At 40.1% G+C, this 15540-nt stretch overlaps 1 protein-coding gene across 4 annotated transcripts in view; it reads left to right on the forward strand.

The window, feature by feature from the left end:
• Positions 1 to 15540, forward strand: part of CTNND2 (catenin delta 2) — a 1196137-nt gene that overhangs the window by 936391 nt on the left and 244206 nt on the right. For all 4 annotated transcript variants that reach the window (XM_045005428.1, XM_045005429.1, XM_045005430.1 and 1 more), the window contains one exon: positions 11123 to 11336. In XM_045005428.1, the coding sequence (XP_044861363.1) occupies positions 11123 to 11336 (214 nt within the window). The remainder of the gene's footprint in view (positions 1 to 11122; positions 11337 to 15540) is intronic.

Here is a 15540-nt window from a genome sequence, read left to right on the forward strand (position 1 = left end):
ATAATCAGATTCACACATACAGAATGGGAAGAGACTGTCTAGGAAGGAGTACGGAAGAAAGTGATCTAGGGGTTATAGTGAACATAAGAACATAAGAACGGCCATACTGGGTCAGACCAAAGGTCCATCTAGCCCAGTATCTGTCTACCGACAGTGACCAATGCCAGGTGCCCCAGAGGGAGTGAACCTAACAGGCAATGATCAAGTGATCACTCTCCTGCCATCCATCTCCATCCTCTGACAAACGGAGGCTAGGGACACCATTTAGCTATTGGACCACAAGCTAAATATGAGTCAACAGTGTGATGCTCTTGCAAAACAAGCAAACATGATTTTGGGATGCATTTACAGGTGTGCTGTGAGCAAGACACGAGAAGTCATTCTTCTGTTCTACTCTGCGCTGGTTAGGCCTCAGCTGGAGTATTGTGTCCAGTTCTGGGCACCGCATTTCAAGAAGGATGTAGAGAAATTGGAGAGGGTCCACAGAAGAGCAACAAGAATGATTATAGGTCTAGAGAACATGTCCTATAAAGGAAGGCTGAAAGAATTGGGTTTGTTTAGTTTGGAAAAGAGAAGACTGAGAGGGGACATGATAACAGTTTTCAGGTATCTAAAAGGGTGTCATAAGGAGGAGGGAGAAAACTTGTTAATCTTAGCCTCTAAGGATAGAACAAGAAGCAATGGGCTTAAACTGCAGGACATTAGGAAAAAGTGTCAGAGTAGTTAAACACTGGAATAAATTGCCTAGAGAGGTTGTGGAATCTCCATCTCTGGAGATATTTAAGAGTAGGTTAGATAAATGTCTATCAGGGATAGTCTAGAAAGTATCTGGTCCTGCCATGAGGGCAGGGGACTGGACTCGATGACTTCTCAAGGTCCCTTCCAGTCCTAGAATCTATGAATAGCACGCTGGGCATGAGCAGGAAGCAGGCTCGAATGTACTTTGAACACACTAAGCAGCCATCAAGCTCTGGTTGCTGCTTAGTTCCACCTCTCCACCAATCAATAAGTGCAGTCAATCAGGCAGTCCCTGCTAGGATAAGCTTTGCCCAGTGTGTTGCTAAGAGACTGACTCTGCTGCAGCTGGCTTTCTGACACTAGGGATTGAGTACTCTCTTTCAGGGCTGATCCACACTGGGAATTTACATCAGCATAAAAATCCACACCCACACCCAAGAGACATATACTGACTTAACCCCAGTATAGACAGTGCCAGATTGACAGAAGAATTCTTCCATCAACCTAGCTACTGCCTCTCAGGGAGGTGAATTACCTGCCCTGGTGGGAGAACCCCTCTCAGTATTACAACTTGATCCTGAAACCTTAGGACTCTTGGGGCCTGAACTCTGAGAGACTTGCTGGCAATAAACTATTGGGTCAGATGTTTTACTATCTTGGATTAAAACCTTGACCCCCTCTATCTTTTTTGTACCATTCTGTCTTACACAGACAGTTGATGATTCCCCTTGCATAGGGGAATATCCAGCTAGCACAAAGCCAGCACGGCTGTCCTATACCACCTGGTCATAGCCACTCAGCTTATGGGATGAAGGCCAGAGCATTTAATGCACCAGTGATCCTGGATTGGCAGAACAGACCCTCAGGGGACCATTATAATCCAGCATAATTAGAGTATCACTAACAATGTTCTAAATTGCACAAGGGTCCCACAGCTGCCCCCAGGATGGCAGCAGGAGATCTCTACCCTCCCCCATTTTTGGATCCTGCCCTGTCTCCAGCCATAATTATTCTCAATTTGGATGTGGAAGTCTCAGCATTAGTATATACACAGATGTAAGTGTATTTTGCCAGTTATAGTAAGGAGGTGTTTCATCCTCCTAAGTCTGAGTAACAAGAGTACTAGTATCCTGAAAATCATTTGTACCTGCATTAACAGATATTATTTTTATATGCACCAGATATTTAATATTAGAACACAAAAGCTCAAAACGGAAGGTGATATTAGGATAGTTGGAAAAAATGTGCTTTATCTTTCCATCCATAATCCCAGGAATGCTCTGTGCCCTCTAAGCTGTGTGCGTGTGCATGCGCACACAGATCCTAAACCCCGCACACATGGTGAAACACTGTGCGCACAAAAAATGAAATACTACATCGGAGCCAGGCCGAAATATCATTTACGGGTGACTTTTGACATTGTTTGCCCGCCATCTATCAACACAGCCAGATTCTACTAGCTGGCAAGGGAGGGGAAGGGAAAGGAGGGCAATGAATCTTTCATATCCCTCCCTGCCAGCATTTTGAAGGTGGAACGTTGATCACGTCGGGACCCACACATCTTCTTGTAATCTATTCATTTGGCTGTGTACAAACTCAAGTACATGCGAATAAGTCTAAATGTCTGGCTGTAGTTGCTAAGGAACTACAAAGATTTCCCAGAAATGAACAAAGGTAAGTGTTGTTTTCATGATTGAAATCTTTCAAAGGCATTGGACTTCATACATTTACTCGTGATGTTTTACCATTTTTCTGCGGGTTTTTTGCTATGCACAAACTTCCGGTATCCTGATCTGAATGATCTCCCGTTTGCTTTTTTGTCAAGTCACGCTGTTAAGTGCATTGAAATAGTAGCCATATAATAAAAGTATTAATTTTAAATAAACCAATCTGGTAAAAAATCAGTCCCAAAATGTCCCTGTCTAGAGGTCTAAAGTGTAAAAGAACAGCGACTTCATTTAAATCTGGATGGCTGGATGAGACTATAGAGATGGTTACACTGAAGTCACATAGTGTAATGCTTGTTAAACTTTGTGAAATATTCACATATGATGAGGACAACGGAGTGGTTTGTGTATATTGTCGAGATGCCAGAGCTTCGGGAGAATTTTCAACAGGAACAACGTGGAACAATGTATGGAAGTTGGATTTCTTAAAGTGTCACCTGTCAAGTAAGTCTAGATGGTGTAACAAGACTTGGAAACAAAATCCCTTCCTTATGGAGCGGATTGCTTAGCATGATTCTTGAAAGTCCAGCTGAAAAGCAGAGGAGGCAAATTAATCTTGAACGCAAGCGCTCAAACCCAGAAGAAATCAAGGTACTTATTGACAGTGTGTTGTTGGCTATTAAAATGAACAGCTCAATGCTTTCTGTTCAGGATATTAATGACCATATGGAAAAGTATGTGCACATACCAGCAAGCTGGAGAAGTAAAAATTATGCTTTTGAATTTCTTGAAATTATCAACTGCATTGTCCAGAATGACCTCATGCATGAAACAGCATCGGCAATGTTTCATACTCTAGCTGTTGATGAAAGCACTGATATATCCATTAACAGATACTTGATACTCTACTTTAAATATAAATCCATAAATTCTGCAGACTATAAAACTTCGTTTGATGGACTATTACGATTGCAAGAATGTGATGCTGTTTCAATAGTGTCTGCAATCAAAGAGTTGTATAAAAAATACCAACTTGATCTAATGAAAATGGTGATGTTCACATCTGATGGTGCCTCCATGTTGTTGGGCAAACTCAATGGCGTGGCAGCTCAGCTGAAACGTGATATTGCACACTTAGTTCAGCAACATTGCGTTGCACACTGGGAAGACTTGGGGATTTCCGATGCATGGAAAGAGGTCAAACTGATAAGAGACATCGAAACCTTAATGAGAACTGTCTACACGGTGTTCTGTCAGTCATCCAGGAGAAAATGCAAATTTCAGGAAATAGTGGATGTTTCTGAATGTGAGCCAGTGGCTTTCAGGCCACTCAATGAAGTGTGCTGGTTATCTGGGCACTTTGCAACTATAATCCCCTTCTGGGATATTTTGAGCAAGACAAAGATACTGATTCAGTTTCTAAATACTGCCACAAAAAGCTGCATACCATGGAATACCAAATAACATTAGAAGTTTTGAATGATGTTTTGTCAGAGCTGGCTTCACTATACATGCTGCTCCAGAAACAGGGACTTACATCTCTTGAAGCATCTCACCTTGCCCGAGGTAAACTGAACAAGATCAGAACTCAGTACCTGGGAGATTCAGTCTCATAGAGTGACAAAGTTAAGGCTCCCTTAAATATGAGCTCTCAAGAAAATAATGAAATTGATACCAGTTTCATAATAACTTTCATAAACATCTTGTGTGCACATTTGGCAGACAGGTTTCCAGAGGATGAAGTCCAGGAGTGGTCCACTTTTGATTGTGCAGCAATAGTTAAGTGTAACTTCAAATTTGGAATTCATCAGGTCAAATCCCTATGTTCAAAATACAAAGACTTTCTTGCTGAAGAGATTGTTATAGTCAGTCAGTACAATGACTTCAAGTTTGCAGTAGCTGAAAGAAACAAAAGCCAATTGGTTTTTAAGTTTCCCAGATATGGTGACATTTGCTCACCAGAACAAACAGTTTCAGGATCTTGCAAAGTTGATGGATATTGGAGGAACATTCCTAGCATCAAGTGCAGACTGTGAGCATGGCTTTAGCTTAATGAACACTCTAAAAAATAAACTATGGAATCGTTTACAAGTAGATCATTTGGACATGCTGATGTGTATTAAGAGTTACCAGCTGGATGGAGGACTGATAGATCTGGACAGAGTTTATATTGAATGGGCAAATGAAAAAGATCACAGGGAAAAACAGTAAGGTTAGTTTAACAGTCTTTGACATTTTGACCAATAAGGACATTAAAATACATTTGTAATTACATATCTTATTTTTGGCTGATAATCATTTATTGATTTTTTTTTGAAAATTTTAAATTTAAAACACAAACCCTTGTTTTTCTTTTTGTACTTATGATGTCTCTATCTGAAAACCCATATAAATTGACATAATGGCATACTTATTAAATTGTCTTTATTATATGTTTATTAAAATCTTTTCGGACATGTGTATAGAATGAAAGGTGAAAGTGGACACCAATGGGCAGAAGCCTATGGATTGATAATGATTCTGATTAATATGTGCTTGATATATGCTTGTGATTGTCTATAAAAAAAGATCCTAAAGCGTAATGCTTAAAACTAACTTCTGCTTCATGAAGAATGGTTACATTTCCTTTTTCTAAGTATTTAAAAATGGCATTTATAAAATAACATGGTGTAAAACTATTATTATCACAAATTGCAAATTAAAACTTTTTAAATGTCTAACATTTTACTTTCTTGGGCTCATTTGCCTCATGGAGCACAAATTTGAACTCTGCTTCAAAAATTTGCATGGACGAATTTTTTTGCACGCACAGCCTGTCAAAAATTAGAGGGAACATTGATTAGAACCTCATTCTTAGTTGGCTAATCCATAAACTCAATTAATTCTCACAAAATGTCCCTCCTTTCACAACCTGAGATTGGAGGTGTCACTCAATTAAAATTTTAGGCATACAATGCATGTTATAAATATTGAACTATACAAGTTATCTTTTGAGAAATATTATACTGAAATGAATATGTGGTCATTCTGGAAAAAATACATCCCCTGTTAAATCTGATTGGTAATATACTGTACCAGAAATATAAGCTATCAAATAAGTTACTAAGGCGTGGTCTACACTAGGGGAGGATCGATTTAAGATACGCAACTTCAGCTACAAGAATAGCGTAGATGAAGTCAACGTATCTTAGATTGATTTAGAATCACTTACTTCGCGTCCTCGCGGCGCGGGATTGATGGCCGTCGCTTCCCCATCGACTTTGCTTCTTCCTCTTGCCGAGCTGGAGTTCAGCAGTCAACGGGAGAGCGATCGGGGATCAATTTATCGCATCTACACTACACGCAATAAATCGATCCCCGATAGATCGATCACTACCCGCCAATCCGGCGGGTAGTGTAGATGTACCCTAACTTAATGTCATACACCTATAGCAAGAGTCTCTACATTGGCTCTGACACATCTTCAATATAATATTGACTTTTTATTATGTCAATGGATATGCTGCCCGTTGACCAGATATATACTTAATTTACCAAGTGACAGAGTAAGCCATTGACACTGTTAAATTTCGTAGAAGAAACACACTGAGAGCTGACCATGATTTGTCCACCACTGAAGCTAGTGCAACAATCAATGATACAGATGAGACAGCCATGGAAACCGATACATTACCTTTCCAAAAGACTCCTGTGATGTGGCAATAGGGAGCACACTGTTAGGAAAATAGTGATGCAATGTAGAAGTTGTTTAGTCATTACATGTAAATGCATTCAGATGTAATTCAGTGGCACTATCATATATACATACAGAGTTGTGGCTATAAGTGAACATCAATATATCAGTTATTGCTACTGTAACTTAAGTATTGTTGTGGCAAGAAACCGGCGGTTTTTGTAGAAAGGGAAAAACGATATGGACAAGCAACCATGTTGCCTGGCCAAAGTGAAAATTATTCAAAGACCACCTCCTTAAGTAGCAGGTATGGTTTATGTTTTTGATATAATATAGATAATTCCAGTGGGTTATTCTGCAATTGATTTGTGTAAATGAGAGCAGAGTTTGGCCCTTGAGTCTTTAGGTGATCCAGTGCTACACTAATCATTTGTCGTGGTGAGCAAACACCCTCTCTGCATACATGGTTATTTTGCCTTGTGAATGAACTAAAAAAGCAGCCACTTGTATATTAGTAAATATTGTACCTAACAATTATCTCATCATCTCACCTGAAGAGAGGCACAACGCAAACCCTTGTCAGTTTTCATGTCAGTGTAGAGTAGGTTCTGAACCTTAGCTTGTGCAAATCATCATGTATCTCTCTACCTTAGGTACTTATATGGCCAAAGCTCTATTGAAGTCAGTGGAGTTATAACAATTTACACCAGCTGAGTATTTGCCTCTGCAACTCAGGATGTATGACTTCTCCCAGCCATGTCTGAAACTCCTTCTAGGACCATGAGCAAATCATTTTACTTTCCTGTGCCTCAGTTGCTCTAACTGTAAAAAGGAGGTAATAATCCTTCAATATACCTCATAAGAGGGTTATGAGTCTTAATGAATTAATGTTTATAGAGCCTGTGGAGATTTGTCTGTACTAATTTTATGATTATGTGACCTACCTATTAAGATAGTCAATGCATAGTTATATTGCGCTATTGGAAGGTGGGAATTTTCTGGTACAGTTTAATAGTGAGCTGTTGGGTAAAAAAGTAGGGAGGCAACACAATAGTCCAGGTAAGAAACAGGACAGCAAACCCTTGAAAGTCAACAGCTGAGCTGTGAAGAGGTGATTTCCAGGCTACAATACAAGTGACCCAGCTGCTTTGTTGAGGCAACAAGCTTAGAGATCAAAATGACACAAAATGCTTATAAAGGCCCCCTAGAAACAGGGAGTTGGGAGCGGGTGAGTTGTCAACAGCTGCTCAAGGAAAGTTGCTGATGGGAGACACAGATGTAGAGTGACTAACAACAGCGTCTTCAGTAGGAGAGTTTCTCTCTCCCAGCCCAGAGGTGCAAGTACCTGACCTAAGTAGAATTTACCAAAACATGCAAGGGAATGTTCAGGTGGAGGTAAGATCAAAGGTATTTAGGCTTGTGTTTACTCAGCTGTAAAATGGGAATAATGACCTACTTTGTTAAGCACTTTAAGCCCTGCTGATGGAAAAACAATATGTAAGAACTAGGTGGTATTATTATTATTTATTATTGTTGTGTCTATCATGCTGTGTTGTTTACTTTTCTCTGATTGCTGTATATGTTTGGGTGAATGTATAGTACATTTGTTTTGAAGAATCTGTTTTGTATCACTCTAATCAGCCATTGGTCAGATATTCCTAGAGGGAAGTTGATAGCAGGCCCCCAAATCCATTTATCATGGTTGGAAACAGGGCTGCCACCTAGGGATCCAGCCTAAGAATGGTGCAACTGCAGGTTCCATCCAGAGAGAGGTGAAGGTAGCAAAACTTATCACCTAAGCAGTGCACTCAAGAAGGATTGCAAAGGGGGAATGGGGTCTAAGGCACCATTCTCCCTGTAACTATGACAGTACAGTTGATAAAAAGTGTGTATGTGTTGTGGGAGGGGGGTTGTATCCTGATGATCCAGTCTAGAGCAGGGTGAATCACAGGGTTCCACTCTGGGAGAGGTGCAGATAGAAGGCTGTCACTTGGAAATAGTGTCCATGCAGAGACTGGGGCAGAGATCACAGATGCAGCTCATACATGCACCGTGACAGAGCCCTTTGAGGTCATCAGATGAGGTATATCACATACATGAAAAATATTTATTCTAGGTGTACTTGCTTGAAATTCCTTTTTGTTTCTATCACTATTTCAATCTTTTTCTAAGCAATCATTGAAGTATTTATCAAAAATCATTTTGCACATCTTTTATTTTAAAACCCTATGGTCCAGCCCTATGGTCTCTGTTTTTCATTCTATTGTTACTGATGTCACACATCATAGCAAAACAAGTGATACACTGGGTATATTTGCTTTTAATCCAAATGTTTTCTCTCATTACCTTCCATCAAATCACATAAGCATCCCTCTCTGAAGACTGAAATATCGAGTTCAGCACTTCATGTACCCTTTACTAAATTGATGTATCAAGTTTAGAGCTTGATATATTAAAGTTCAGTTCTTAGTCAATTTATTTCAGCAAATGTTGCATATTGTGTCAAGTAGGTGATATAGCTGTTCCTCATGCAGCACATCAGGTTTGAAAATATGATATATTAGAAAAAGCTGACACGTTGGATTCAAAAAGTTGGTGATGGATTCAAAAGTGAATGTTTCTTGTCAGTAAATGTATCTGATTTAGAAAGTGGCAAATATCTTGCATTGCAAATGATCATATTTGCAGTAGTTGAGTTTTGGATCAGTCAGATATATTGCAGAACATATTATTTTTTATCTAGTTTTGTGTTTTCTGAACTGAGAGGCATCAGTGTTCCTCCAGCTTGCACAAGCACAGAGTGACAGAGAGATGAATGAATTCCTGGCATGAGTCTGATGTTATGTACCATTATACACCCACAACCATAGCCAACCTCTGGTTTTACCACTGACCACTGTGCTTTATAGATAGTCTACAGAATGCCTAGACAGGTGAACACCATGTAGGGAATATTGAATTGCAATTAATACTCTGGGGAAAATACAGACTATCTTCAAATAATTATGATTTTAATTTAAATACTTTATTCTTTGTAATGTGAATATTATATAGACAAGAATATTCTGTTCTGTAAACTGCAAAAAAAATGTATAAATTAACATGATGTACCTGCATCTCTCTATTGAGGCACTTTGTATTACATGATTCATATCCTAAAACAGTGATGTCATGATGTGCCATAGGGCATAGGGGAGCAGAAAAGCGATGACTGTTATTTCACCAGCATATAATTTTTAATGCTCAAATTTTGACACTGAAAAAGGTACTTATTTTTAAAGGGATGAAAGCATCTTGCATTCTTGGTTTCAGATAAACGGACTAAATGTATGAACACACACAACATTAATCATACTTTAACAAATAATTATAATTTACTACATAAGAATAGCCACACTGGGTCAGACCAGTGGTCCATTAGCCCTGTCTCCTGTCTTCCAACAGTGGCCAGTGTCAAATGATTCAGAAGGAATGAACAGAACAGGACGATTACTGAGTGATCCATCCCTTGTCATCCACTCACAGCTTCTGGCAGTCAGAGGTTTAGGGACACCGAGAGCATGGGGTTGCATCCCTGACCATCTTGGCTAATAGCCATTGATAGACCTAGCCTCTGTGAACTTATTTTATTCTTTTTTGAACCAAGTTATACTTTTGGCCTTCAAAACAACCCTGGAAATGAATTCCAGAGGTTGACTGAGTTATATGAAAAAGTATTCCCCATGTTTGTTTTAAACCTCCTATTTATTAATATTCATTGAGTGGGCCTTGGTTCATGTGTTATGTGAAGTAGTGAATAAAATTCCTTAGTCACTTTCTCCACATCAGTCATGATTTTAAAAAGCTCTATAATATTCCTGCTTAGTTCCAGTCTTTTAAACTTCTCCAGATATGGAAACTGTTCCATATCCCTAATCATTTTTGTTGCTCTTCTCTGTATTTTTTCCAGTTCTATTGGTTTTTTGTTTGTTTGTTTTTTGAGCTGGGGTGACCAGACCTGGATTCAGTAGTCTAGGTGTGGGCATATCATGGATTTATATAGAGAGGCATTATGATATTTTCTGCCTTAGTAACTATCCCTTTCCTAATGTATACTAACATTCTGTTCGCTTTTTTGACTGTTGCTGCACAATGATCAGATGTTTTAGAGAACTTTCCACAATGACTCCAAGATCTCTTTCTAGAATGGTAACAGCTTATTTAGTCCCCATCATTTTGTATGTATAGCTGTGATTATGTTTTCCAATGTGCATTACTTCACATTTATCAACACTGAATTGCATCTGCCATTTTGTTGCCCAGCCACCCAGTTTAGTGAAATCCCTTGTAACTCTTTGCAGTCAGATTTGGACTTAATTATCTTGAGTAATTTTGCATTGTCTGCAAACTTTGCCTCCTCACTGTTTACCATTTTCTCCAGATCAGTAATGAATATGTTGAAATGGTTTTTGACCTTTTAATCAGTTACTGATCTGTGAGAGGACTTTTCCTCTTATCCCATGACTGGTTATTTTGCTTAAGAGCCTTTGATGTGGGACCTTGTCAAAGGCTTTCTGAAAGTTCAGGCATACTATATCCCCAAGATCACTCTTGCCCACATGTTTATTGACCCCATCAAAGAATTCTAATACATTGGTGAGGCATAATTTCTCTTTACAAAAGCCCTGTTGACTCTTCTGCAACATGTTGTGTTCACCTGTGTTTCTGACAATTCTGTTCTTTACTATAGTTTCAGTCTATTTGCCTGGTAATGAAATTAGGCTTACCGGACAAGTGCAGAAGTCCCTTGTTGAGGCAATTGTTTGGGCTCCTCATTGTTTCAGTTGCTTTAACAGTTGTGCAATATCTTCACTGCAAAGAGCTTTGCTTTCAGTGCTGTCAAAGGGGAGGAGCCAGCACCATATGAACGTGCAGCTGTTCTTGGACCACAAGCAAGTGCTATGCATACCCTTAATTTGAGAACCACGGTTTATTAAGCTGAATAATGTGTGCACTATCCCTGCTCATTCCCTAATACCATGGTTGTCACTTTTGGCTGTTTCAGATAAGAAGACAAGGAGGAATACAGTTACTGGTGGACCTGTTGGATCATCGAATGACAGAAGTCCACCGTAGTGCCTGTGGAGCTTTGAGAAACTTGGTGTATGGGAAAGCAAATGATGACAACAAAATTGCTCTGAAAAACTGTGGTGGTATCCCAGCATTAGTACGGTTGCTCCGCAAGACTACAGATTTGGAAATCAGAGAACTGGTCACAGGTTTGATTCTTTCTATGTATTTTTTTCATGAATATCAAGTACTAACTAGGTACTAGTACAGTACTGTTTGTGCAGCACAGTGGTGTGTATCAGTTGCTTCATAAATAACCTTTTGCTTTATCACTATCTTCCCTACTTTGCAACTATCATATGCCAACAAATGTACACTTTCAGGTTCTTTGGACAGGCGAAATATTGACTGACTCCAATCAATATTTAACAGACACTTACTGAAGCAGCAGTGATTTTCTGAGATGGTTCACTCCTTTTTCCCCCACTAGTGGACAACTGTGTTGATGTGATTGCATTCTATACATAGGTTATTCTTTGTGCTAACAATTCCATCATTGGGTATGCATTCCCCCTTTTACCTTGTAATTCTTCAGAGTGGAGTTATGCCACACCATCTCTTAAGTATGCAAAGCCTGCCTGACTCTTCTTTGCTTCTTAAAGAAATATGTGTGAGGGGAAGGATGTTGAGGATATGGGCAGTGTTTTCTTTTGTTATGAAAATGGCATACTGAACAGTGTATACTGTAAATACAGAAAGCAAAGTTTGGTAAAGAAATTATTTCATATTGTGACAGGGTAAAAACTGGTCTGCAATTGTTTCTGGAGTTGCTTTGTTTTTAATTCAGCCTGGGGCTGTGGCTACACTTAGCGCTTCAAAGCGCTGCCGCGGCAGCGCTTTGAAGCGCTAAGTGTAGTCAAAGCGCCAGCGCTGGGAGAGAGCTCTCCCAGCGCTGTCCGTACTCCACCTCCCTGTGGGGAATAACGTACAGTGCTGGGAGCCGCGCTCCCAGCGCTGGGGCTTTGACCACACTGGCGCTTTGCAGCGCCGCAATTTGCAGCGCTGGAGAGGGTGTGTTTTCACACCCTGCTGCAGCACTGCAAATTTGTAAGTGTAGCCAAGCCTTAGTCTTGGTTTTTGAGCCACACAGCAAAAGAACAAACAAACCCCCTCGCTATTAAATTCTCCGGTGTTTTAAATATTTTTCATCTATCTTTGGCCAAAACCACCGTAACTTAAACTAAATGTTAAGAGCAGTTACTTCTTTTTAGGGATTTGTTTGTGTGTTTTGGTGCTAAGGTGAAAAGTACACAGCTGAAAGAATACTTGAAATATGCTACAGTGTTTCAGTGGGCTGAGATAGGTAGCATGAAAATGAGATATAAAGCTCCTTTTCCTCAGCTTGTTTTTGTCCAGCAGAAATGAGAAGTGGAAATGTGGCATAATCAGTTGTAAACTTCACCCTCCTCCCGATTTGAGTGCTGGTTACACATGAATGTTACCATTTTTTCACTCCTATTTGCAGAATATGACAAACTTCCCTTTCCAGAGAGTGGGGCCCTCTGTCAGTGATGACTGTACATGAGCAGAGTTCACTTTTCATAAAGCTTTGTCATGTTACATCAGCTCCCCCTGCAAGAGGAGGGTGCTTGCAAATATGTGAAATAAACTATGTTAAGCAAAAAACCATATGAAGATTTTTTAATCCTCTGTAATTTGACCCGTCACTTGGCTATTAAAGTGTCAGTGATGTGAAAATTAATTTCATGTTACAAAACAAAAATCTTAAGATCTCTTTAGTTTTTTACAGTGTCCATATCTCCATTGAAACTTTTTTTTACTAATGGATATGATAAAAATTCTAGTCTTTAGTGATACGAGGATCTATATACACATACCCCTCCCCACTTTTTTCAGAAGATCGTCCACTGTTTAAGACAATTGATAAGAACAACAGCCATGTGTTGACTCAGAATTTCCTTGCTCAAGGGTGCATGAATCAGCTCCACGATGCATTTTAAAGTGTAGATTTTTGTATTTAATTTTGTTTCTTAATTATCACACCTTTCATCTCATACCTGTTATTCATGATCTATTATATTCTTCTTGTCAAGAAGATGCTGTGCTACATGGGACTCTGATGACACATCCTGCTGAGTGACAGAATTACTGACAAACCTAATAAAGTGAAACTACTACTTCAGTTTCAACATATTTGTTCTGCTCTTGGTTGTGTTGTCTGTCTCCTGACTCCAGGGAGCACTCTGCCTGCTTACTCTGAGCAAATAAGTAGCAAAGTGCTAATGAACTCCTTCAGTAGCTATAATGGAAGTTTCCATGGTATCTGTTGCTGTAATACTAAAGAGATCATTATTATTCAGTTTTTAAGAGAGTAAGCTACTCTGTATATTCCATGCATTAAACAATATATCACTGAATTCTCATGCACTACCAGTGAAAGAAAAAAATAAGCTAGCATGCCCTCAGATTGGTTATCTTCAAACTATGTGACTGCTAATGACAGGTGTCAAACTCTGACTTCTAATAGCTGTAACCAGTAGCTGCAATGAAAGCTGTAGCTAAGAGGGAGGATCGCAGTGCGAGAGAGTACTAAGCATACATAAAAGGGGAGAAATGAGTAGAGCCGGGCAGAGTGAAGTTGTTGAATGGAATCAAAGCCATTTGTAGTGCAGGATTTCATTGCATTTTTTACTGATTATATATCCCACCGGCTATTTGTGGCCCACCGGCTATTTGTGTTTCTGTGCCTCTCTGTATGGGAGACGCTTTAGGTTTGATAATGAATTACTGGTAGTGCTACTGCTCTGCTGGGCTCCTATCCAAAGAAATTATGTTCACTATGCCTCAGAGCTTGAATCCTTCAGTAGCCAGACTGATATTGGGCCTCTTCATCAGGGTTCCCACTTGCTCTCTGTAAGAACCCTGTAGTGTGGGAGCTGCCGCCAGTCAGATTTCTTCCCTACTGTCCTTTCTGGAAAAGGGAAAATAACTCTCAGTAGCCTCCTCTTGTAGTGGTGTGAGAGAGAATATTTCTTTGGTACCACACCTAAGTTGGTGGTAGGTGCCAAAGAGAGAAAGCTTCTGTTGGTTGCAGTCACCTGCTTGAATGGGGTGAATGGGGTATACTACATCAGCAGATCCTCCTTTGGCTAGTGAATGAATAGATTGTATGTATCAACAATATACATAATATAGAACTATGTAATGTGTCTGACTATATATAATGTTCTTTATCCATCCATCCTATAGAAAACCTATTTTCATTCATTTTAGAGGATATTATTGGCTCCATCATAGTCCTATACCTGTCTTACTTATATGGCCCCCATCATCATAGTATCTTAGTGCCTCAGTATTTAATGTATTTATCATCACAACATCCCTGTGAGGTAGGGTAGTATCACTGTCCCCATTTCACACATAGGGAATTGAAACACAGAGGCCCAGATCCACAAAAGGACTGAGATGTTGCAACACTGAGCGTCATAGTGCTTAAGGCCAGGTCTACACTATGGCCCTATGTCGGTATGACTACGTTGCTCAGAGGTGTGAAAAATCCACAGCACTGAGTGACCTAGTTACACTGACTTAACTCCCTGTGTACACAGAGCTATGTTGACGGGACAGCTTCTCCCATCAACATAGCTACTGCCTGTGGGAGAGGTGGATTATCTGTGCCCATGGGAGAAGCTGTTCCATCGACATAATAGTGCTACAATGAAGTGCTACAATGGCGCAGCTGCACTGGTGCAGCTATGCCACTGTAGCACTGTATGTGAAGACAAGACCTAACTTTTAGGTGCCTAGAAAATGACAGGAACAAGACTGCAATCCACAAAGCCTAACTAAGATACCTAGGCTACCTATACAATATATGGGGAGAGATGGGTGCATGGAGTGACTGGAGCAGGGGCACTGGACCCTGGGTCTCCCACTCCCAGGGGGATGTCCTGAGCACCAGGCTACATAGTCATTCTGTCTGTCTTTCTGACCCAGTGACTGTTTCACTATGGTTAAATACTTAGTCTTTGGCCTAGAGTGCGAGCATGGGAATGACTCTTTACTCCAGTAGTTAGTGCACTCAGCTAGGAAGTGGGAGACCTTGGGTCCAGTCCTCCTGCTCCAATGATTCTTTCACTATTTATCCACAGTGGAACAGCTTTAACGGGAGAGACAGAGGGAGTCCTACATCAGAATATCTCATAGCCCAGTGGTTGTAGCCCTGGGTGACCCCTGTTCAAATCCTTCCTCCCTCTCTGAGAAAGGGAGAATTGAGCCTGGGCCTCTCACATCCCAGGCAAGTGCTGTAAACACTGCACTAAAAGTTATAAAGTGTACATCATCACCTCCTCCTCCACCCAGGTCTTGAAAGGGATCCAATCCAGAGGGGGG

This window comes from Mauremys mutica, chromosome 2 (genome assembly GCF_020497125.1).
Source record: "Mauremys mutica isolate MM-2020 ecotype Southern chromosome 2, ASM2049712v1, whole genome shotgun sequence".
Taxonomy (NCBI): Eukaryota; Metazoa; Chordata; order Testudines; family Geoemydidae; genus Mauremys; species Mauremys mutica.